This window comes from Chlorocebus sabaeus, chromosome 25, assembly GCF_047675955.1.
Source record: "Chlorocebus sabaeus isolate Y175 chromosome 25, mChlSab1.0.hap1, whole genome shotgun sequence".
Taxonomy (NCBI): Eukaryota; Metazoa; Chordata; class Mammalia; order Primates; family Cercopithecidae; genus Chlorocebus; species Chlorocebus sabaeus.
The window spans coordinates 28892591-28918970 of record NC_132928.1 but is presented as its reverse complement, the minus strand read 5'-3'; the positions used below and the strand labels follow the sequence as shown (position 1 = coordinate 28918970).

General features: G+C 42.2%; 1 protein-coding gene across 3 annotated transcripts; it reads right to left on the bottom strand.

Moving 5' to 3' along the window:
- DDX59 (DEAD-box helicase 59) lies at window positions 1–25670 on the bottom strand. Of its 3 annotated transcripts, none has more exons than XM_007989019.3 (8): window positions 25456–25670; window positions 21960–22777; window positions 19966–20133; window positions 15094–15183; window positions 6834–7085; window positions 5042–5194; window positions 4409–4537; window positions 1–481 (listed from the first exon to the last, which is right to left on the bottom strand). In XM_007989019.3, the coding sequence occupies exons 2-8, from the start codon at window positions 22764–22766 to the stop codon at window positions 218–220; spliced, it is 1863 nt and encodes a 620-aa protein (XP_007987210.1). In that variant the 5' UTR covers window positions 22767–22777; window positions 25456–25670; the 3' UTR covers window positions 1–217. The 3 variants fall into 3 exon arrangements, with proteins under 3 accessions (XP_007987210.1, XP_007987214.1, XP_007987211.1); XM_007989020.3 differs by having other exon boundaries at window positions 87–481; window positions 6900–7085; XM_007989023.3 differs by lacking the exon at window positions 15094–15183.
- Window positions 25671–26380: the final 710 nt, after the last annotated feature.

Sequence of the window (26380 nt, the reverse complement as noted above, 5' to 3'; positions counted from 1 at the left end):
AAGAGAAAAAACTGTATTTTATTTAATAATTCATTTTCTGGTGTTTTTAATTTGTAAGAATTAAGAAGGGAAATAAATACAATATACTTATATAAATTTTATTAAATTAAAAAATATCTTATATTTTTAATTCATGTACATTTCCATTTACGCAAACCATAAAGTAACAATTTTTGCTGACTATATACAAAAAAACTTATTCAAGTCGCAGAGAAAATCATTTTTGAGAATTACTTTTATCATGTTTTCTGATAATATCCATAAGATTAGCTCCTGTAACCAGATCATTCTGTGTCTGTTTATCTTTCTGTTGTTCCTTTCTCTTCTGGTCATGAAGGTATGGGGAATTTAATAACTGGGGGGGAAGAATGGATCCTGTGGGCTTTACTCGTTTTGCGATATCCCAGAAGAGTCTTTTTGAATTATTATTGATGAAAGTAATTGCTGTTCCATTTTGACCTAATCTTCCTACTCTTCCAACCTGAAACAAAATGCAAAGAACATTTTCAAGATGTCCATGTAAAATCTTAGTGTCTTTTGAAAGAAAATGAATACTATTACTTAAAGTAGCATTACTGGCCAGGTGCGGTGGCTCACGCCTGTAATCCCAGGACTTTGGGAGGCAGAGGCGGGTGGATCACCTGAGGTCAGGAGTTTAAGACCAGCCTGGCCAACATGGCAAAATCATGTCTACTAAAAACACAAAAATTAGCCAGGCGTGGTGGCACACAGCTGTAAATCCTAGCTACTTGGGAGGCTGAGGCAAAAGAATCGCTTGAACCCAGGAGGTGGAGCTTGCAATGAGCTGAGATTGTGCCACTGCACTCCAGCGTGGGTGACAGAACAAGACTCCATTTCAAAAAAAAAAACAAAACAAAACAAAAAACATAGCTTTACTAAGATTAGCCTTCATCTAGACAGCATTTTTTGAATTACGCATCTCAATATATCTGTGAAATCAATTTAGTGGGCCGCCACCAGCATGTTTTTAATGAAACAGACCAAACAGAAAATGAGAGTGATCACATAAAATAAAAGTAAGTATCATGTGTGAAACCTGTGTTTTTCTGTATTTTCTGTAGTTATATCTGTATGGGTGGTGTTTGGGGGTAATGACAGAAAGATTTTTCTTATTGTGGGTGGGTTAAGGTCAAAAAAATTTTGAAAGCTCCTGCATTAAGAGCAAGAGGACTATTTACTGCCAAGGCTACTTAAGAGGCCTTGAAATGTGAGATTTATACTAAATAATTTTTGCATAAAGTTATTTCTCTCTTTTTTTTTTGAGGCGGAGTCTCACTATGTCGCCCGGGCTGGAGTGCAATGGTGCAATGTCGGCTCACTGTAACCTCCGCCTCCTGGGTTCCAGCAATTCTCTGCCTCAACCTCCCGAGTAGCTGGGATTACAGGCACCCGCCACCACACCTGGTTTATTTTTTGTATTTTTAGTAGAGATGGGGTTTCACCATCTTGGCCAGGCTGGTCTTAAACTCCTGACCTCGAAATTTACCCACCTCAGCCTCACAAAGTGCTGGGATTACAGGCCCAGCTAGTAATTTCTCATTTTGAGAGAATTAAATGGACACAAATTTGTGGAGTATCAATAAGGCACAAAATCTACTTGTCTCCAAATAGATAGTGAAAATATACTAAGAAACTTTTCAAAAGAGGGGGAAAATACACAATCATGGTCAATTTCTGCTCCTTAACTGAAATATAAAACTTAGAAGTCTATATTTATAAATATTTAAATGAGTAGATGGCTTCTGCTAATACAGAGGGCATTTTTAACACTGTAAAAGAAACCTGTAAAAAAGTTAATAGGGGAGGCCTCTAGGGAACAAGACAGGGGACAAGAGAGACAAGCAAATAATGTTTTACAGTAACAGCTTTTATTTATACCTGACTTAATTAAATTACTGAATTGTTCCAATAAAAATAAAAATATAAAAAGTAGCTATTTCTCTATAAAAGTCCACAGAAAAACAAGTAGAAATAAAAAAATTCAAAAAGACAAAGAAAAGATTATACAAACTAGCTTCAGGCTGGGCATGGTGGCTCATGCCTGTAATCCCAGCATTTTGAGAGGCTGAGGCAGGAAGATCACTTGAGGTCAGGGTTCAAGACCAGCCAGGGCAACATAGCAATACCCCCATCTCTGCAAAAAATAGAAAAATTAGCCAGGTGTGGTGGCATGTACTTGTAGTCCCAGCTACTCAGGAGGCTGAGATGGAAGAATCACCTGAGTCCATGCACTCAAGGTTACAGTGAGCTATGACTGCGCCACTGTACTCCAGCCTGAGCAACAGGAGACCCCGTTTCTTAAAAAAAAAAAAAAAAAAAACAACTTGCAAATCATGTTTTTGGTAAGTCTCCTAGAGTATACAAAGAACTTTTACAACTCAATAATAGAAACCCAATTTAAAAATGGACAAAAAATTTGAACAGCCATTTCTCCAAAGAAGATACAAAAATGATCAATAAGTACATGAATCATTAGTCATTAAAGAAATGCAAGTCAAAATACAAGGAGGTTTAACTTCATACCCAGTAGCACAGCTATAATAAAAAAGATAAATGTTGATGAGGATGTGGGGAAATTGGAACCTTCATAAGCTGCAGGTGAGAATGTAAAAGGGTGAAGCCATGCTAGAAAACAGTCTGGCAGTTCCTCAAAATGCTAAACACAGAGTTACTATATGACCCAGCAATTCTATTTGTAGGCATATGCCCAACAGAAATGAAAACATGTCCACACAAAAACTGGTGCATGAATGTTCATAGTAGCCTTATTCATAGCAGCCAAAATGTAGAAACAACCTAAATGTCTAGTAACTAATGAATAAACAAAGGTGGTATATCTACACAATAAAATATTTTTTTGGCAATTTAAAAAAATGAAGTACCGATACATACTATGATGTGGATGAACCTTAAAAACATTATGCCAAGTAAAACAATCAACCCCTGTGGAATACTTAATTCTCTGATGTGCAGGTAAACGTGGTGGTACCAAAATAAACAGAGAAGTAGTGCTGTATCATTAAGTTTAATTAAAAACAAAAGTGACAATGCACTGAAGGCACTAACAGTGTTTCAGTGGGTGATTCTAGTAAATGTGGCATTCAGAGGTGATGTTAAGAACACTACAGACAGGCTTTACTTGGTGAAGCCCGAGAGGGAGGACAGGTAGCAGTCAGTGAGATTATGTGGCGCTGAGAGAAGGCTCTATTTCTGCTAGAGAGAGAAGCTATTGTTACCTTTGGCAGCAAAGAAAAGAAAGAAAACTTTCAAAAGTGAAAGACTAGAACAAATAAGGATATGAAGAGGAGATGAAGACAAGATTCCTTAAAAAAATAAAGGATCAATTTTATTTTGGCCAGATAAATCAACTTAAAACAATCTTTTTAAACAAAACTTTTTTATTTTTATAAAAGATTACTGATTATATGCTCACTGAAGAAAATAAGAAAAAGAAACAAAAATAAACCAAAACTGTATTACTTAAAAATTTTTTAACTAACATTTTTGGTTACTTACTTCTAGTTTTTTTTTTTTTTTTTTTTTAAGGCACTTTAGATGTACTTTTTAAAACAAAATTTAGTTTTTACACATATTTAACTTTAAAAAATTAGTTTATATACATATATATCTTAAAAGCAGGCCAGGCGTGGTGGCTCATGCCTGTAATTCCAGCACTTTGGGAGACCAAGGCGAGAGGATCATTTGAGGTCAGGAGTTTGAGACCAGCCTAGCCAACATGACGAAACCCTGTCTCTACCAAAAATACAAAAAGATTAGCCAGGTGTGGTGGTGGGCACCTGTAATCCCAGTTACTCGGGAGGCTGAGGCACAAGGATCCCTTGAACCTGGGAGGTGGAGGTTGTAGTGAGCTGAGATCATGCCACTGCACTCCAGCTTAGGTAACAGAATGAGACTCTGTCTCAAAAAATAAAAAAAATCTTAAAAGCAAAAATATATATAGTTTTATACACTGCTTTTTTTGTGGGGGGGTTGGGGGAATGAAGTCTCTGTCACCTAGGCTAGAGTGCAGTGGTGTGATCTCGGCCCACTGCAACCTCCGCCTCCCAGTTCAAGCGATTCTCCTGTCTCAGCCTCCCGAGTAGTTGGGATTACAGGCACCTACCACCACGCCCGGCTAATTTTTTTTTGGTATTTTTAGTAGAGATGGGGTTTTACCATGATGGCCAGGCTGGTCTGTGAACTCCTGACTTCATGTGATCCATCCATTTCAAGTGATCCGCCTGCCTTGGCCTCCGAAAGTACTGGGGTTACTGGTGTGAGCCACTGTCCTGGCCGATACTGCTTTTTTAAACTTGGTATCACATTGACAATGCCTTTCCCAATAAAACTCATAAACAAAATAGTGGTAACATATAAAGCTCCTTACCTGATGGACATACTCATCCATACTTGAAGGCATATCAAAATTGACAACCAGCCTGACACTGATCAAGTCTAGGCCTCGTCCCAAGACTCCTGTGCTCACTACAACTTCATAGTCTCCTTCGAGTAATCCCTTTCCAAAAAAGCAACAAAATTTATTATTCAGATTTTATTTTGTGTGGTTTTGTGTAATTCTGATAGCTTTTCTTTTTTCAATGCTTACTTCAATATCTTTGTCACAATATCTTTTCATTAAGTAAAGGTCATAGTAGACCTGAAAAATGTATGCAGCTAAAATTCTCCCCAATCCCCATGGAATTTATTTTATTAATTTATTAAGGCAAACCTTTTCCAAAGGTGAATTACTGCCCTGCTCTACTCCAAAATGACCTGATTCAGAAATGGTAAGTTTTGAATTAGTAATTTATTTAGTATATATTCCCTAGAGAACAGGCTATTGCTCCCCAAATCAAAAGCCTGAGCAAGACAACATTAACTTCATGGTAACCACTTGTTTGATGGTCTTGTAGTCATTAAAAGACGGTCTGCTATAAAAACCAGCTGTAATATGGTGTCTCTTGAAAATGAGGCAGAAGAGATTTATAGAAAACAGAATATAGAATGTTGGGTATCAAACCTTCAATATGTTTTTCCTTTCTATTTGCGACTTCTCTGAATGTATAGATATGCTTTTCAGCCCTGTGATTTTCTGAACGGCTTCACTCAAAAGATCTGCTCCTAATTTGCAGTCCACAAATACTAACACTGGAGGTTTAAAGAGTTTCTTATCCTGAAAAATTAAAAACATATACCAAAAATTATCCATATAACATAATTTACAATGGGAAGTTTTTCTGGAAGATTATCACAAGCTAGTTATCAGTAGGTTTATAAATATTGTTAGGAGGGAGGCTGGGCGTGGTGGCTCACACCTGTAATCTCAGCGCTTTGGGAGGCTGAGGTGGGCAAATCACAAGGTCAGGAGTTCGAGACCAGCCTGGCCAACATAGTGAAACTCCATCTCTACTAAAAATACAAAAAATCAGCTAGGCGTGGTGGCAGGTGCCTGTAACCCCAGCTACTCGGGAGGCTGAGGCAGGAGAATCACTTGAACCTGGAAGGAGGAGGTTGCAGTGAGCTGAGACCATGCTATAGCACTCCAGCCTGACCAACAGAGCAATACTCCATCTCAAAAAAACAAAACAAAACACAAAAAGAAAAAAAGGCATATTGTTAAAATAAGTGTTTTATTTAAAATATGTACAAACAGAAGTCAGTCTATTGCCCCTCTTAATTTTCCATCACTTATTACTGCAAGAGTAATTCAAACATTTTAAATGCGATTAATGTAGTTCTATATGCTGCTAATAAGTCAATACCAACCATATTTAACTTAATACTTTTTTTTTTTTGAGAGGGAGTCTCGCTCTGTCACCCAGGCTGGAGTGCAGTGGCGTGATCTCGGCTCACTGCAAGCTCCGCCTCCCAGGTTCACGCCATTCTCCTGCCTCAGCCTACCGAGTTGCTGGGACTACAGGCGCCCGCCACCACACCTGGCTAATTTTTTATATTTTTAGTAGAGACGGGATTTCACTCTGTTAGCCAGGATGGTCTCTATCTCCTGACCTCGTGATCTGCCCGCCTTGGCCTCCCAAAGTGCTAGGATTACAGACGTAAGCCACTGCGCCTGGCCCAAGTTAATACTGTTTATAAGTAACTATGCTTGCACATATCACCCACTCAACAAATTTGTTTACATTAGTAACAGTTAAAAAAACTTCTCAAGGACAGACTAGCCAAGAAATACCTTGCCCCTACCTTATATGTAAGTCTTCTAAAATTTTTTATTTTTATTTTTTTTTTGAGACAGAGTCTTGCTCTGTCCCCCAGGCTAGAGTGCAGTGGCGTGATCTCGGCTCACTGTAACCTCCCTTGTGGGTTCACGCCATTCTCCTGCCTCAGCCTCCCGAGTAGCTGGGACTACAAGCGACCGCCACCATGCCCGGCTAATTTTTTTTTGCATTTTTAGTAGAGACGGGGTTTCACCGTGTTATCCAGGATGGTCTCGATCTCCTGACCTCGTGATCCACCCACCTAGGCCTCCCAAAGTGCTGGGATTACTGGCATGAGCCACTGCGCTCGGCCTTTCTAAAATATTTTAAAAGGAGAACATATTCCTTAGGAATAATCTTGATATTAAAACATATTTCTATAATAAGGCAAAGAAAACCCAACCCTGTATCTATGTAACATGTTTTCCCAAATAGCTATTTATTTGATTCTCACAGAATTCTAAGGTAGGTAAAGCAATTTATTAGTAAATACCTTTGTCAAATTCCCCGAAAGTTGAATCTAAAAATCATTCTCTTAAGAGCTATGAAAAATGCAAACACAATCCATAAAACGTGGTTAACTGCTTTACTACTCACATTTAAAATTTCAAACAATTTTTTCTTTTTGGCTGGGTCTTCTACCCACAAAATAATCTGACGTACATTGGCACAAGGTAGGTTCTTTTCTCCAGTGATAATTCTCACAGGATTATGCAGAAGCTGGCTTGCTAGTTGCTCTATGCTAGTTGGAATTGTGGCTGAAACCAAAATGGTCTGATAATCATTAGGAATGTTTTCCAAAATGTCAAGCACTTGTTGTTGAAAGCCCATCTTTAACATGGTATCAGCCTAAAATAAAATTGTATTAAAGTTAGTCTTGTTTGACATTAAAACCCAGAACCACCCCCCAGAAAGACTGATATAACTAACAACATAAAAATTAAAAATTCTTAAACACAAAACTATACCACAATGTCAAGAGAACTGGGAAAACGTTTATGCAAAATTATAAACTGTGCAACTAAATGTTTACAATGATATACAGAGACTGTTATTATTGGCATTATTAATAGCAGTAAAAAGCTACACACATTCTAAATATTCATCAGTAGGGGATTTGCTAAATTATGGTAGATCCATATGACACTATGCTGTCAAGAAAAATGATCAGCAAGCCCTTTATTAAATAATGAATGACTGCTAGGTAAAAAAAAAAAAAAAAAAAAAAAAAAAAAAAAGCAAAGTACAAAGAAGTATTATGTGTAACAAGATACCTATTTATGCTACAAAAATAATATATGTGTACACACTCAAGAAACTTAATTGCTAACACCAGGGAGAAGGCTGGAGGGCTTTAAGGGAGGCAATTCCACTTTTAGTTTTTTGCAAAGTTGTTTTTTTAACCATGCACACAGATTATGCTTATAATAAAGTATTATTTTAAATAAAAATTAATGTTAGGGGCTGCTATGGTCTGAACTGTGGTGACCCCCCCTAAATTCATATATTGAAATCTAACCCACAATGGTAGTAAGAGGGGAAGCCTTTAGGGGGTGATTAAGTCATGAAGGCTCCACCCTTATGAATGAAATTAGTGCCCTTCTAAAAGAGGCTGGATGGAGCTGTGTGTGAGGATGCAGCAAGAGTGTGCCAGTGCCATCTTTGAAGCAGAGAGCAGGCCCTCGCCAGACACTGAATCAAGGTTAGTGCTTTGATCCTGGACTTCCCAGCTTCAAGAACTGCGAGATAAAGTTCCTGCTGTTTATAAATTACCCAGTCTAAGGTATTTTGTTATAGCACCAGGAATGGACTAAGACAGGGGCTTTCACTTCTATTTTTCTGTACTGTTGGTTTGTTACAACCATGAATTACCAAGCAAATAAAAAAAATTTTTTTTTAAAGTTAGTGCTGCCGTTAAAAAAAAAAAAAAAAAGGTTAAGGCTATCTTGAGTTGCAAATACAATCCAGTTGTCTATAATTTGGGAACAATGAGGTATTTAATTCTTTTTTTCCCCCTTCTGAGCCCTGATTCAGGATAATTCTTTTAAACTATTAAGGCATTGTGGGTGTTTGTTCTGAGACAGGGTCTTGCTCTGTCGCACAGGCTGGAGTGCAGTAGCATGATTCCAGCTTGTTGGAACCTTAAACTCCTGGGCTCAAGAGATCCTCCAGCTTCAGCCTCCTAAGTAGCTGGGACTATAGGCACAAGCCAGGGCACCCAGTTTGGCATTGTATTTTTAAGTGCCCACTAATGTGCTGTCATCCATATTAAAATTTGAATATTCATTTTACTATTATTCAGTGGAAAAAAAAATTGTCACCCAGGTTGGAGTGCAGTGGTGCCATCTTGGCTTACTGTGCAACCTCCTGGGCTCAAGCCAGCCTCCCACCTCAGCTTTCCAAATAGCTGGGATTACAGGCACATGCCACCACACCCATCTAATTTTGTGTTTTTAGTGGAGGTGGGGTTTTGCTATGTTGCCCAGGCTCCACTCCCATTTTCTAACATGTCTTTAATGTGCACAGATTATTCAACAGATGTTATTCAAAATGCAGAGTGGGCCATAAAAAGCATTTTTTTTTTTTTTGAGACAGGGTCTTGTGTTGCCAGGCTGGAGTGCAGTGGTATAATCATGGCTCACTGCAGCTTCTGCCTCCTAGGCTCAAGTGATCCTCCTGCCTCAGCCTCCTAGGTAGCTGGGACCACAGGCACGTGCCACCATGCCTGGCTAATTTTGGGGAATTTTTTTTTTTTTTTTTTTGGCAGAGACTGGGTTTCCCCATGTTGCCCAGGCTGGTCTTGAACTACTGGTCTCAAGCAATCCTCTCGCCTTGACCTCCGAAAGTGCTGGGATTACAGGCATGGGCCCCTGCACCCCAGCAACTCCTCTCCTGATTTTTCTCCTCCCTCACTAGCTACTCTGAGCCTCGTTTCTCTTCTCTCAATCCCTATACACGGGGGAGCCCCATGGGCTGGGTCACAGGCTTCTTCCTTCCCCATCTGTGCTCTCTCTTCAGATGAGATCAACAAATTCCACGGCTCTGAATACTACGCATGCATCAAAGACTCCCAAAATCATATCTCAGACCACAACTGCTTCCCCGAACTCAAGTGGTAGAAACTATCTGCCGACTTAACATCTCCACTTGGTTCCAACAGGCCCCTTAAATTCAACACATTCAAAACAGAAGTTTCTGTTTCCTTCCTGCCAAACACACTCCTATCCCAGAACACATCCCAGGAAACAGAGCCATCAGAAACTCTTATTTCATCTCTTCTCTTCACCACCTGACACTGACTCCATTAATCATCCTGTCAACCCACTAGCACACCCCAGAGCTGGTCGCTTCTACCAGCTCATACTTGCAAGACTGCTCGCAATCCTGTCACCCCCATCCCATAACCAATTCTCCTCAAGGAACCAGACAGATTCTTCTAAAATATAAATCAGATCTTCATCCTCCTCTGCTTAAACCCTCCAATGGTTTCCCATCACACTTAGAATAAAATCCAACTTCTAACCATGACTAAAAAGTCTTACAAGTTCTCATCTTTGTCCACTTCTCCGACTTCATCTCCTAGCACTCTCCCCTCACTGCCTGTGACTCTGCCACACCAGCCTTCCTTATGTTCCCAAATACCTCACGCTTGCTCCCCTGTTGAAAGTCTTCCTGGCTGAAAGTCTTCCCTCCAGATGGATCTCTGCATGACTGGCTCCTTCTCATTCAGATCTTAGCATAAATGTCATCTTCTCAGAGAGCTCTCCTTGACTCCCAATCTAAGGTAACCCCCCACCCCGGTTGCCACTGCCATGTCGCTGTGTGTAAGTACATTTATTACAGCTCCACGAGACAGCTCATGTGTCTCATTTTCCACTGTATTCTCAAAACCAACAAGTCTCAGCACATGAAAAGCTCTAACAATGTATTTTGTAAATAAATGAACACTCACTAATTCTAAGCACTAAATAAGCACCTACCTATATGTCAGGCAACTTACTAGTCAATGTGGCCCAAACCTCTCTGAAGATAAGAATCACCTGAAGGGTGGGGCACAGTGGCTCAAGCCTGTAATCCCAGCACTTTGGGAGGCCAAGGCGGGTGCATCACGAGGTCAGGAGATGGAGACCATCCTGGCTAACACAGTGAAACCCTATCTCTACTAAAAATACAAAAAATTAGCCGGGCGTGGTGGCAGGCGCCTGTAGTCCCAGCTACTCAGGAGGCTGAGGCAGGAGAATGGCGTGAACCCGGGAGGCGGAGCTTCCAGTGAGCCAAGATCACGCCACTGCACTCCAGCGTGGGTGGGGGGAAAAAAAAGAATCACCTGAGGGGGGGGAAAAAGAAAAAGGATCACCTGGAATTAGTTTTTAGAAATTCCTGGCTACGACTCACACCTACTGAATCAGAATACCAAGTGAGAGGTCTGGTCTTGTCTGATGTTCACTGAGCAAACCAGGTGACTCTTATAATTAAGGAAACCTGGGCAAACACTGTGCTAAGAAAAACTTTTTAAAATTTATGCACAGTTCAACAGAGCAGAGAGAAACAAAGGCCTAAAATCTGACAGGGGGAGTGAAGGAGTTCAGAGTTACTAACAGATAAAGAAGGAAGAGCAGGTAGAAAGGATGGGAGAGAATTCCAGGCCAAAGGACAGGTATGACAGAAGACACGGAGGGTCGCAAAGCAGATCATTTCAAAGGAATTATCTGAGTTTTCACCTCTGACTATTCTTGCATCTTCACCCTCCTCCTGAAACAGTGGTTCTCTCTTCTTCAAGGATATTATTCATTCTCAGTTCCTCTCTGGCATCTCAAGCAGCTTTTTACTGACTCATCTTCAAACTCCACAAGGCAGGCCCTTAGCCCCAGCCCGTTTCTGCTCATTTCTAACTTGTCTCCCTTAGAGAAACCATGCGTTTCATGGATTCTGATGCCTATTTTATTTTTTAAAATTTTATCAGCAGCCTCCTGAGCCAGAAAAGGCTCAGAGGGACTCCCCAATGCCTATTTTAGATCTTCAGAGTATTACCCCTTAGTTCATCATTTGCAGGAAATTCACCATGTCTAAAGCCAAACTCAAACATTACTACCAAGACCCAGATTTGTTCATATGTCCTTTTTTTTTAAAAAAAGGCACAACTATAACTGATGGAGTCAGCTCTATTGCCTTCTTCCTCTCTCATCCTCAGGCATCAGAAGACGCACGAGTGACTCTCGGATTTGGCCTGTGACTCCTACTGCCTCCACCCTGTAACCCCTCACTCCTGTCTGGATTGCTGGCTGCTCTGTCTTAGATTCTTTCATTTCTCCTGTACCAAGCAGCAGGGTAACCTCTTAAACCACTACTCAATAATTTAGAAAGCCTCACTGTCTCCCACATCAAATCCAAATTCCTCTGCCTTCCTGTCCAGGCCCTCTGTAATTTGGCCCCACCCTAACAACCCAATTTTACCTCCTATTATTTCTCAGGAAGAATTCTTCAAGCTGGTGGTCTCTTCTCTGCCCCCTGCACACATGCACTTGGACTTTCTGACTCTGCTTATGTTGGCCCCTTCACTTGGAACAGTTGATACATCCTCTTGTTTTCTAAATCTTTTTCCATCTTTTGAAGCCCAGGTCAAATCCCATTACCTCCAAGAAGCCATTTTTTGCAGTGCTAATACATTTACTCTCTCATTTCTCCTTCTGACCTTATTTCTCCTGAACAATTAGCATATCATATACAATCCTTTTTTTTTTTTTTTTTGAGACGGAGTTTCACTCTTGTTGCCCAGGCTGGAGTGCAATGGCGCAATCTCAGCTCACCTCAACCTCCGCCTCCCGGGTTCAAGCAATTCTCTTGCCTCAGCCTCCCGAATAGCTGGGATTACAGGCATGTGCCACCACGCCCAGCTAATTTTGTATTTTTAGCAGAGATGGGGTGTCTCCATGTTGATCAGGCTGGTCTCGCACTCCCGACCTCAGGTGATATGCCTGCCTCAGTCTCCCAAAGTGCTGGGATTACAGGTGTGAGCCAATGTGCCCAGCCATACAGTCCAATTTTTCCACTAGTATCTTCTATCAGCCATTGGCAAACTACAGTTCTGGGGACAAATTTAGACCTTTACCTGTTTTTGTAAATAATGTTTTATGGGAACCCCGTCACACCCATTCATTTTCATACCATCTACATTTGTATCGAGTAGTTGCCACAGAGACTATACAGCCCCCAAAGCCTAAGATATTTACCATCTGGTCCTTTACAGAAAGTGTTTGCCAACCCCTGGCCTACATCATGTTGGTACTTTTGTATCTCCGTACACATGATAATGTTCTTGCCTTTACTTCAGTGTATCTATCTTTTCTCTCCAACACGATTTCAGCACCTTGTAGGCTTGAATGCTATTCAAAACTTCTCTGTGATGCCATCCAAACTTATCCAGAATTGGTCAACTTGTACCTAAATAATACTTCTGTACTGACTGCAGTTTCTGTATATAACCGATTCTGTTGTTTACCAGCTCATTTCCCCTCTAGATCACCCAGAAACCATATTCCTTAAATGCCAAGGAGCTGGGACACAGGCTGCACATACAGGCACTTGATAAATGTTTGCTGAAAGAATACTTCCCTTGTACCATAATGGGGAGCACAGCACTAAAGTGTCTCATGAAGCCTCGTTAGTGGAAGAAAATGAAAATGCTGTAAAGAGAAGTGAGGATGAGGCCGGGTGCAGGGGCTCACACCTGTAATCCCAACACTTTGGGAGGCCAAGGCACGAGGATCACTTGAGCCCAGGAATTCAAGACCAGCCTGGGCAACACAGCAAGACCCCATCTCTAAACAAATTTGAAAAACAAAGAGAGAAGTGAGGATGAATGGAACCTAACCTTAAAATCCATATAAGAATTACTTCTCAGGCCAGGTGCGGTGGCTCATGCCTGTAATCCCACCACTTTGGGAGGCTAAGGTGAGCAGATCAATTGAGGCCAGGAGTTTAAGACCAGCCTGGCCAACATGGTGAAACTCTGTCTCAGCTAAAAATATAAAAATGAGCCAGGTATGGTGGCACACGCCTGTAATCCCAGCTACTCGGGAGGCTGAGATACGAGAATCACTTGAGCCCAAACGGTGGAAGTGGCAGTGAGCCAAGATTATGCCATTGCACTCCAGCCTGCGTGACAGAGCGAAACTGTCTTTAAAAAAAAAAAAAAAAAAAATTACTTCTCCAACTCGTAAGATGGGGAGAATTTAAGAACATGGGGCTTATCAACAAAGGGAAGCCCAGTGATGTTCAGGGTGACAGTATGTCTAATGATAATCAGATGCAATAAGTCAGTTCTACCAAATGGCCACGCCAGAACACTGCTGACTTAGCAGTAGCAGGCCTCTTCAGTCTATTAGACATTTTTGGGCGGATGCGGTGGCTCACGCCTGTAAGTCCAGCACTTTGGGAGGCTGAGAAGGGTGGATCACCTTAGGTCAGGAGTTCAAGACCAGCCTGGACAACATGGTGAAACCCCGTCTCTACTAAAAACACAAAAAGAAAGTTAGCTGGGCATGGTGGCAGGTGCCTGTAATCCCAGCTACTCAGGAGGCTGAGGCAGGAAAATTACTTGAACCCGGGAGGTAGAGGTTGCAGTGAGCCGAGATCGCACCATTGCACTCCAGCCTAGGCAACAGGAGCTAAACACTCTCTCAACAACAGCAGCAACAACAACAACAACAAAAGACATTTTCACCATCATTCTTCATCCTTGCCATAGCTCTAGAAGATTAACCAGCTTGCCTAAGATCTCATGGGAGGTGGAGTAAATGTTCAAATCTTGATCTTGTGGGTACTGGCTACGTGTTCTATCCTACTGCTACTTACTGGGGCCCACGGAAGGCAGGCTAAGACACCATCACTGGTCAGCACCCGCACCCCGCATTTGTGATCACTGCTGGGTAATGCCAGGTCTCTGCTCTGTCACTGCTGTTAAGACACCTGGGAAGATGCATGTGCCCTGCAGGCAGAAAAGGCACATGCCCAGGGTGGGCTGGCACATGGTCCTATGTTCCCTTGGCAGAATATCACCGAGCAACAACACTTTTACTTCATCTTATTAAGCCGGCCAAAATTATAAAAATGCCTCTATAGTATATGTAACATAGAAAATCAGGACCACAGATGCCTACGTCCACACACACACACACACACACACACACAAATTTAAAGGCCATCTGCTGGGCACGGCAGCTCATGCCTATAATCCCAGTACTTTGGGAGGCCAAGGCAGGAGGATCCCTTGAGCCCAGGAGTTCAAGACTAATCAGCCTGGGTAATATAGTGAGACCCCATCTCTACAAAAACCAAATTAGCCAGGCATGGTGATATGTGTGCCTGTAGTCCCAGCTACTCAGGAGGCTGAGGTGGGTGGATCACTTGAGTGTGGGAGGTTGAGGCTGCAGTGAGCTGTGTTTCCATCACTGCACTTCAGCTTGGGTGACCTGAGCAACAGAGCAAAACCCTGTCTCATTACCTGACACTGACTATTTTTGCAAACAAATGATAGTAAGCATCAAATGCTTAAAAAAAAAAAAAAAAAAAAAAAAAACCTTACTATTGAGAATAGAGTACGTATTGAATTTGTGTTTTCTGTCAATTAGGAAAAGACAGCTCTGTTTAATTTTAGTGTAGTACACATTATGATAGCTTCAGCGCTACACAGGAAACAGCTTAAGAACCACTGCTGCAATGCTTTAAAAGTCCCTGAGGTTTGTTTTTTTTTTTTTTAGAGAGAGAAAATGTCCTGAATATACAATGAAATTATATAACTATACTTTCCCTAAATTGTGTAAAATCATGTAACTGTTTTTCAAACACCACTACTTACTTCATCCACTACAACAATCTTTATACCACAGAGTTCTACAGAGCTCTGCTTTATTATATCCAGAAGTCGCCCAGGGGTTGCTATGATAACCTGAATGAAAGAGAATAAGCAAATTTAAAAAATTGGTAATAGTCATTTTCATTCATTCATTCCATATTGATTGACTAATATGTACCAGACACTGTGTTAAGCACTCAGAATTCAGTGATGAATAAGTCAGACATAGTCTCTGTTCTCATGAAACTTGTAACACAAAGAAACAGATAAAACAAGAAAGTACTCATGAGATAAATATACTACGCCATAATTGGAGGGACCTATCCAGTCCTACCCAACACACAGGTCAAACCTAAAGGATTAGTGGGCGTGAGCAACGTGAGGAGTGATTAAGGAGAGAGAAAAATATCTATGACATTCCTAAGGCTGGGAGGCCAGTGAAGTTTCCAAATGGTGAGGGACGGGGAGAATGGGGCAGGCCGAGGCAGGCACCAGGAAGGGCCTTGTAGGCAGTTTGATTGATATGGTTCTGTAAACAAGTGAAAATTCCGTAACATCTTTGGGCTTTTTATTTCATTTTTAAATTAAGAGGTTGGGCAAAGTGATTTCTAAGGTTGCTTAAGGCTCTTAACAATTTTATCATATGTTAGTGGCTAACAATAGGGGCGCTTTTTTTTTTTTTTGATACAATCTCCCTCTGTCACCCAGCAGGGAGTACAGTGGCACAATCATGGCTCACTGCAGCCTCAACTTCCCCGGCTCCAGGGGTCTTCCTACCTCAGCCTCCCAAGTAACTGGGACTACAAGCATGCCACCACATCTGGCTAATTTCTTGATTTTTTTGTAGAGACAAGGTCTCTATGTTGCCCAGACTGGTCTCAAACTCCTGAGCTCAAACAATCCTCCCGCCTTGACCTCCCAAAGTGCTGTGATTACAAGTGTGAGCCACTGCATTCAGCTTATTTTTACCTTTTTTTAAACAATAAGGAAAAATGCTTTAATACCAATCACATCTCCCCTTTGCTTCTATGCTACCATTGGCCAGTATTTAACTTCCACTTTATTTTGAAACCCACAGGTGGTTCATTATGATTACTGTTTCATTCAATGTTTCCTGAGATTTACCCACATGCTTACTATTTTCCTTGGCTGCCATTGTTTCTTCCATCCTACACTCTCCTTTCTGGCACAATCTTCTTTGTCTGTAGACTACCTCAGTTTTAAAGTTCTCTTACATGGTGTATTGGTAGTAACTTTCTCAGTTTTGTTTATTTGAAAAGTTTTTTCATTTTGCCCTTGCTCTTGGAGGGCAGCTTTGCTCAACAGACAGGCTTTGGTTATTTTTCCTCAGAGGGCACCTGGGAGGGAGCTCAGGCTGGTGAGAGGGGTGGGAGTGACAGGTGGGCAGCCCTGCATGGGGTGCTGCAGCCTGAGTGGCTGAGGACAGTGCAGGGTGGAGTCTGTGAGGTGAGGAAGGCATCGCTGTGGGAGGGGCGGTGCTGACGGTGGGAGGTGGGCTCCATAGAGGAGAATTGGTCAAATAAATAAATAAATACGAAAGGAAAATGAGTGGCAGGTTTCTGTCAGTTACAAATATGAATGAATCCTGTTGTATTGAATTGGAACTGGAAGTATCAACATGAACTCATGGTTTCATGGTTTCTAATAAATACAGATACAGAAAAACACACACTTAGATATCCAGCTGACCCTTGAACAACATGGATTTGAACTGTGTGAGTCCACTGAAACATATCAATTTCAACCAAATAGAGATCAACAACACTCAGGTTCAGCAGGGCCGACTGCAGGATCCAAGTATGCAAAGATTTTGGTACATATGCAGGGGATCCTGGAACCAATCCCCGGCAGACGCTGAGAGCTCTATCCACTGGGAGGTCCTAGAAGCAGTGATAGTCCAATAGCAATCAACACACATAGCCCAGATCTTTCTTTTTAAATGCTATCCTCTAGTAAAAGAAACCAGGGCTCCTTGGAGAAGGCATGATTCCAGGGCTGGGGCAGGGAAAGAAAAATGTAAGCATGGAACATCTTCTTTACATAGAAAGTAAGGAAGACTCAAAGAATGATGGAGAGCTGAACAAAGGACATAGAAACCAACTTGAAGGTGCTTCCACTGGCCAGATAGAGATCAACTGGAGTATCAAAACAAATAATGATAACAGATTATAAACCTCTGAATAACAGGAAGCCGTGAGTCCATACAGATAGAAATAAATATATACATAAATTCAAAGTGTGGTGAAGAATGAGAAATTTACATTTCAAAGTACATCTCAAAGTACTCTCCCCAAAATATTTACTAAATTCAAAGAGGAAAAAAATAAACTTTACAACTACTTTACAGATCCTATCACCAGGAAAAGGACATACTGATACTGTGTGCAACCTAAAAGGATGCAATGAAAAAAACAAAGCATCTCTTCTGTGATATCCCTGTCAAAGACATGTAACTTGAATCTAATCAGTTGAGGGATGTTCTTCAAAGTAAGTAGCTTGTAAACCTTAAAAGAGCCAAGATTATGAGAAAAAAAGGAAAGATGGAGGAACTGTTTCAAATTGAAGGAGATGACAAAGACAACTAAATGCAACATGTGATTCTGAACTGGATTCTTGTGCTATAAAAAGTGATGGAACGATTATAAAAATGTGAATGGGGAGGGAGGAGTAGATGATACCAATATTAATTCCTGATGTGATCTAATGTATCAACGTGACACTGTTTGGAGCTGTGTTCCCACCCAAACTGCATGTCGAACTGTAATCCCCAATGTTGGAGATGGGATCTGAAGGGAGGTGATTGGATCATGGCGGCTATTTCTCATGGTTTAATACCCTTCCCCTGGTGCTGTCATGATAGTTACTGTGAGATCTAGTTGTTTAAAAGTGTGTAGCACCTCCACACTCTCTTTCTTCCTCCTGCGTTGGTCATGTGAAGCTCCTCGCTCCCCCTCTGCCTTCTGCCATGATTGGAAGCTTCCTGAGGCCTCCTCAGAGGCAGAAGCCACTATGCTTCCTGTACAGCCTGCAGAGCCATGAGTCAATTAAAGCGCTTTTCTTTATAAATTACCCAGTCTCAGGTATTTCTTTATAGCAGTGCAAGCATGGACTAATACACAATGTTAATTTCCTGATTCCGTAATTGTATTACGGTTATGTAAAATAATGTCCTTGTTTGTAACAATCATACTGTAAAGTATATGGGGGTAAGAGGGCATCAAATCAGCAAGTTACTTCCAAAAGGTTTGGGAGGAAAAAAAAGTTCCATTTACTCTACTTACCACCTTTCTTTAAGTTTGAGATTGTTTTTTAAAAAAATATGTGCTTTGGGAGGCCGAGGCAGGTGGATCACCTGAGTTTAGGAATTCGAGACCAGCCTGGCCAACATGGTGAAACCCCGTCTCTATTAAAAATACCAAAAATTAGCAGGGCATGGTGGTGGGCGCCTGTAGTCCCAGCTACTCTGGAGGCTGAGGCAGGAGAATCACTTGAACCCGGGGACGGAGGGTGCAGTGAGCAGAGGTTGCACCACTGCACTCCAGTCTGGGTAACTGGAGACTAATACCAATATGTTAACATACTTTTTTAAAAGAATTGGAATGCAAGCTTAGTTTAAAAGCTGTTAGAAGTTCGCAGCTACTTATCCATTTGAATTATAATGTTATCCATTCTTTGCAATGAAAATAAATTTAATGCAGAGGTTGATATGAGACTGCAGTTAAACGCCATTAACCCAACTTCAAATTTGATGCCCATCAAAAATACTTGTATTGTTTACTTTATAAATACATATTGCTGAATTTATAATTTGGTATTGATATCACCTTTATCTGTTTTATATACTGGAGGTCCACCTTAAAAAAGCACTGATCCAATATCCCATTAATTATCAACCTGTAATTTCTTAAAACAACATTTTACAGGCTTTAAAACTGTCAGATACATCTGATTTGTCCTTCAAAAGATTCCAACATGAAAGGCTGATATTCACCCATAGAAGCTGTCAAATACTGCAGGAGCTTCATCCCAGCTGGTACTGCTGCCCCAGCCCCCGGAGTGCCCTTCCCCAATTCCCTGCCAACCCAGCTCCTCCCCTGGGTCGCCAGGGCCTCCCTACCAACCTAGCTCCTCCCCTGGGTCGCCAGGGCCTCCCTACCACCCCAGTTAACTATAACAGTTAATGCCAGAACGCCAAGGGGCCTCGAGGACCCAGCTCCTGCACCAAAGCTGCAGTCTACTTTGATTGGTCAGCATCTGTACCAAACCTTCCATTAAACATTTTCATTTTAAAGGCAGGTATCTTCAGCCACCCATTCAAACTTAAGAAAACTGAAGCCCACAGAAGTGAAGTAACTTATCTATGGCCATGCAGCTACCAGACCACATTGCTTTTACATACTTTACATATCAGAAAATACAGACTACGCGTAACAGCATGGCTAAGGAAGGAGGAAAGACAGGTAAATTAAGGTATCAATTTTAGCAACTACTATTTATTAGCTATAAATCCTTAGATAAACCCCACCTTTCTGAGATTCAACTTCTCAACTATAAAACATGGGCTAGGGATTATGCCAACCCACCTTCAGAAGTAAATGTGATGCTTAAATGAGATAATGCATGCGAGAACATTCAACAGCCTTTGGCATATAACGGGCACTCAATAAATTGTGTTTCTTCCCCTTCCTATACAAAACAAGCTTAAAAAACAAAAACAACCCTAAGGCTTACTTGGTAAGAATTTAAAGGCTCTCTAAAATCATACTTTTAAAAGTTCTTCAAGGGGGAAAAAAACTCTAGTTCCTGTATTGCTTACAAAACTTTTCAAAGACATTGTATCAAATCAGTGCTTACCTTAACATGTTGTTGCAGACGATAAAGCTGTGGGGGTAAGGGTAAGCCCCCTACAAGAAGCACAGTTTTCATGCGTGCCAGGCCACTCATCAATTCTTTAGCTTGTCTCTCTATCTGAATGGCTAACTCTCTGGTTGGTGTAAGAATGAGCGCAGATGGAGTTTTGCTCTGCAAAGATGTGAAAAATAAGTTTAAAAACACCAGCAATTAATTCCTGCTGATATGAACTAAATCTTCACAAGGATTCCAGGAACATGGCCCTTTTAAAGTGTTCCCAACTGGATGTGAGTCCTCCTGCCTTCTGCTTGCTGCAGACTTTTTTCCTCCAAAACCATCATAAATTAAATCCATTTCTTACATAACACAGAATACAATGAAAGATCAAAATTGGGGCTGGGGAGAGGTGTCCACAGTAACCAAGGTGAGAAAACTGAAGGTTTGCTCCTAGTTCATTGGACTCTGTAATCTACAGTCATCCTCCTCTGAAGAGAGAACCCAAGAGTCATCATGTAGACCTGGTCAAAGCTGGCATGCTACCCTTGGTCTTTCCCTCTTAGCTCTCTTGTGGATTCATTTCTTTCTTTGTCCATATAACTTACATATATACCCACATCCTATTTCAGGCTTTATGGCTCTATTTTGGTCTTCCAGCATGTGTGACCTATATTTTAAACAATCTAGCACTTTTTTTTCCTCACACTATCTTCTACTACTCTTTAGTTTTCCAATTTTTTTCTCCTTTATCTTTCCTCTCTTTGCCCACATTTTTTTTTTTTGAAATAGAAATTCGCTCTTGTTGCCCAGGCTGGAGTGCAATGGCACAATCTTGGATCACTGCAATCTCTGCCTCCAGGGTTCAATCAATTCTCCTGCCTCAGCCTCCCGAGTAGCTGGGATTACAGGCATGCGCCATCATGCCCGGCTAATTTTGTATCTTTAGCAGAGATGGGGTTTCTCCATGTTGACCAGGCTGGTCTTGAACTCCAAATCTCAGGTGATCCACCCACCTCGCCCTCCCAAAGTGCTGGGATTACAAGCGTGAGCCACTGTGCCCCACCTTGCCCACATTTTTTACTTACTTCCCTTCCTGCCATACTTCATACTTCACAAGTTCATCAGTACTTGGGAAACAGTAATTATTCAAAATGTTTGTTAAACTAATCATATGTGAAAGTGCTCTATACACTATAAACTAACAAGTAAGGTATGGTAGTGATTATTTTAAGATGAACCATAGATCACATTTAAGAGTATATTTTGAGGCTGGGTGCAGTGGCTCATGCCTGCAATCCCAGCACTTTATGAGGGTGAGGCGGCTGGATCACCTAAGGTCAGGAGTTCGAGACCAGCCTGACCAACAAGGAGAAACACTATCTGTACTAAAAATACAAAATTAGCCGGGCGTGGTGGCACATGCCTGTAATCCCAGCTACTCAGGAGGCTGAGGCAGGAGAATCACTTGAACCTGGGAGGCGGAGGTTGCAATGAGCCAAGATTGTGCCATTGCACTCCAGCCTGGGCAACAAGAGTGAAACTCGGTCTCCAAAAAAAAAAAAAAAAAGGAAAAAAAGCGTATTTTGAAACTCTATGTGTTCCAACTTCAGTATAAATCAGTTTCTTCAAAACACAAAATCCAAGGAGACTAAACTGACGTACAAACTGCAGCTCGTCTGGTCAGCAGGATCTTTTCCCCTTCAAATCCAAAGCTTATTGTGTTAACAGAAAAACTGTTAAAAACAAAATGCTTTGTAAGGAAGCAAGTTTTTAGATCCTCAATAAAGAGATCTCTGGTTCAATATAATACAAGAAAAATTCCCTGAAATTATGTTTTCATATAAACTACTATCAGAAGCAAAATCACTACAGGCACTAGTGACTAAAATTCCAAATATTTAGGTTTAGTTTGCAATTTTAATACAGTTAAGAATGAAACTTGGTAAATACCTCACTTGTTTCCAAGAATAATACATGTGAACTCTATTATTAATACTTACCTCGAATAAAGCTCGCATGATAACAGGAAGAAGAAAAGCAGCTGTTTTTCCTGAGCCAGTGTCTGCACTGGCCAGAATGTCTCTTCCCAGAAGTCCCACAGGAATCATCTGCATTTGAATGGGGGTTGGCACCTCATAGCCTGATTTCTTCAAGTTGTGATTTAAGACCTCGGGGAAACTACAATGTTCAAAGTCAATAATGGGTCTAGTGACTTCTTGCCCTTGAACTAAAATTCCCAGCTGCTGTTTAAGATTTTCAATCTGGTCTTCCTGAAGGTTCAAAATAAAGGGGTGCTCTTTGTAGACATAGGAAGCATTCAGTGGAGACTCTGGCTCAGAATCAGCCTTCTGTGGATTGCTGAGTTTTGATTTCTCTTCCTTTTCCTTAACTTGCAGAAGATGTTTCGCTTTACACTCCAAACTACACACATCTTCATCTGTCTTATCACAGATATACTCTCCGTAACGACCACAGACAACACAGACGGGTTCCCCCGGCTCTGCCCAGCGCTGTGTTTTGGAAAATGACTTAACAGGCTCTTCAGAAGGATGGCTGTCCTTCACACCCTGCTCAGGACTTACTGAATGAACCTCTGCCAACTGGCCACCTGGGCTGGGGAAAGGGCATGATTCGCTGCTGTGCCTGTCTGGTGTTGTGGCTGCTTCTGTAACTAGAGCATCAACGGGAGCATCTCTGCTTTTGTCCAACTGAAGGTCTTCTGGGTCTGATTTAATTATCTTAGCCACACAACTTTTGCCATCATCATTAGCGTGCCTCTTGATTTTTAAAGATCTTGGAACAAACATCCTTCAATATTCTGTTAAGGAAATTATATAATGAGATTTATTGTACCATTAATAAAGTTACATATAAAGTATCATATGATTAACGGCCAGACGTGGTGGTGGGAGGCCAAGGCAGGCGGAGCACAAGGTCAGGAGTTTGAGACCAGCCTGGCCAATATGGTGAAACCCCGTCTCTACTAATAATACAAAAATTAGCCAGGCATGGTGGCATGTGCCTGTATTCCCAGCTACTCGGGAGGCTGAGGCAGAAGAATCTCTTGAACCCAGGAGGCAGAGGTTGCGGTCAGCCAAGACCTCACCATTGCACTCCAACCTGGGCGACACAGTTAGACTCCATCTCAAAAATAAATAAATAAATAAAGTACCATGTGATTATCACAGAATCAGCCTAGCGTCCTGCGGCTATGCCTGAAAGGAACAGTGGACATCATGATACACTTTATACCAAGCTTTTCTTCCATTCCCCAGCTTCCACTGATGAAGAGATGGAGTCCTCTTCCTCACACATAGCAGTGTTGAAACACTGCACACTGCTCAACATAGCCTTGTACACATGGTCTATTTCTGTTTACTGATTATTTGCACTTTTAAGTATCAAATATTATAGAAATTCTGGGGTAAATCCTTCTATTATAGCATCAAAAAAGAAAACAGGAGAAATACTTCGCAATTAAAATCTTTAAAATCAAAACCACAAATCACAGAGAAAATGCTATTTTCATAAGTAACACTCAGTGTTATTATATGCCAAGCACAATGCTTCACCTAATCTTCGCAACAACCATGTAAAGCGGTTAGCATTACCTAATATATATGCACAGATATTTTTTCATTATGCTATACTATGTAGATTACATAGACTAATATACATGTAACACAATGGAAAAATAATATAGTAATATACATAACATAGCATAATGAAAAATCGTGTGTGTATAAAACACATTATATACACTTAGAAGAAACTGAGCCACTTAGAAATTAAGTGGTTTGTCCAGGCTCGCACAATAATTTTTTTTTTTTTTGAGACGGAGTCTCGCTCTGTCACCCAGGCTGGAGTACAGTGGCTCGACCTCGGCTCACTGCAAGCTCCGCCTCCCAGGTTCACGCCATTCTCCTGCCTCAGCCTCCGGAGTAGCTGGGACTACAGGCGCCCGCCACCACGCCCAGCTAATTTTTTGTATTTTTAGTAGAGACGGGGTTTCACCGTGTTAGCCAGGATGGTTTCAATCTCCTGACCTCGTGATCTGCCCGCCTCGGCCTCCCAAAGTGCTGGGATTACAGGCGTGAGCCACCGCGCCTGTCGTGCTCGCACAATTCTTAAGTGTTACAGCCCTGGCACTCTGGATCCAGAGCACAAGCTTTCAACCATATGAGGACTAAGCTCTAATTTTTTATCTTACCCGAATTCCTTTCTAAGGGGTCTGGGGAGTCATGTCCTATAAACCATAAATTCTTATCAGATGGGTTTTATTTAACCCAATACATAGTGACTTACTTTCCAATCTGACTCTGGCATAACAAGGAAGAAAATAAAAATGTTTTACCCCAATATATATTTCCTTGCCATACCTTAAAACTCCCCTGCAAAGTCTCCTGTAGGAAAAATCCGCATTTTATAGAGAATTCCCTTCCCTGCTTTGTTTTCCTTCCTTCCTTCCTTCCCAGATCCAGGAGATAATCAATTAACAGCCAGGAACCCTTTTAAGTCCAATATAAAACAATTTACAACCTGCTCTCTCTAAAGTCTGCTAAGAGCTTCCTCTGCACAATAAAACTTGGTATCCACAATCCTTTATCTTTAGCCTGTACATTCCTTTTAATAATCTCAACCGTCAACCAGATAATGTTTACAATTACCTATAGCCTGGAAGCCCCGGCTTTGAGTTGCCTTTCTAAACCAAACCAATGTATTTCTTAAATGTATTTGATTGACGTCTCATGCCTTCCTAAAATACGTAAAACCAAGCTGTACCCCAACTGCCTTGGGCACATGTTCTCAGGACCTACTGAGGACTGTCACTGGCCATGGTCGCTAGTATTTGGCTCAAAATAAAGCTCTTCAAATATTTTTCTGAGTTTGATTCTTTTCATCAACCCCGATCTATACCCATTTACACCAAAAACATATCTGCAAAATTACAGTGATTGGGAAGACGACTTTTAACCTAATCTGGGGACTATCAAATATCCTAACAAATGTTTTTCTTACAAAAATTCTTTGTTTAAACTGCCAGATTCCAACTTTCAGAAAAATTCCAACAGAAATGCAACTGTACGTGGGGTGGCGGGCGGCGCAGGGACGGCTCTATGTGAGCAGGAAAAAGCTTGGAACTCAAAAGTCTTCCAATGGCGAAAGGGAACGGGCTCCTGCTGGGCGGGCGGGCCGCGGCGCAGCCTCCAACTCTCGCCAACGCCCCCCGCACCCCCGCACATTGGCGAGCCCTCCCCTCGGGCGTTGCCTCCCACCCACGCCCGGCGGCACCGCACCCCGAGGCGCTTCACGTCATGGAGCTGCTAAGAGACGGGCGGGGCCCCGGTTCCGGGTAGAGGCCTGCACACGGGGAACTGTAAGGACAGGAGGGGGGCCGCGCAGAGGCAGCCGTTCTCCCTCCGCGGCCTAGCGGCCGGGGTCCAGGAGAAAGGGCAGCAGGACGGCCAGGGGCCCGGGCTTCCGGGGCACGCTCACCAGCGCAGGCCTGAGGCCGCGTCCGCTCCCGCTCGGGGCCGGATCCCCGTTCCAGGCTCCAGGCCAGGCTTCCGCCCGGCAAGCCCTGACCCGCTGGTCAGGACCGCGGCCCGGGACTGGTGGTGCGGAGCGGAGCGCACAATCCACTTCTCCGGGTTTTGGGAGGGGGCCGCAGCCCACTTTCCGGGCGGTGGGGAGGCGGGGCCACATTGGGGGCGGAGCTCGGCTGGGAACCGGCAGTGGCTTGGGAGGGAGGGATGAGGAGAGGGGCGGGAAGGTTCCTCGCGTTTTCCACGCCCCGCCCGGCTCTGGGCTGGCAGTAAGTCTCGGAACCGGTCGGGACTGGGCGGGTTCTGGACGGAGGGGCGCGTTTGGGAATCCTTGGAAGAATTTACGTAATGGAGTGGGCTGGGACTGGTGGAAAAGAGTCGGAACGTACGCAAAAAAGCAGCAGGGCGGCGCGGGGGCCTGGCACCCTTAGAAAGTGGGAAGTGTGAGTGTAAAAGGGAGGGGCACTTCTTCCCGTTGGGCCCAAAAACCCTTTTCTGGCTTTAGCTAGTAGAGCCACTCAAAATTCAAACAGAGTCACTTGATGTGGCATATTTGATATGCTGGATAATATTTCCTGCACCACCGCACCCCTCCCCCCCAGCCCCAACACCAACACAAGAAAGTAACACAAGTCATGGTTCGTGGTTCTTGTGGGCTGACATTTCCCTGTTTTGCCAACCTCTGGAGCCACGTGTGCCAAGCAGTTTGTAGTTGAGAAGTGATGGGGGAGAGGAGATAGCATGGGAGAGGAAGGAGGGAAGCCAGCTTACATTCAGGTGCCTTAAGTAAATATTTTCGATGTAATATTCGATACATACAAAATATCATATTTACCAAATATGTAAAATGTAAAGTATACTAATGAAAGTATCAC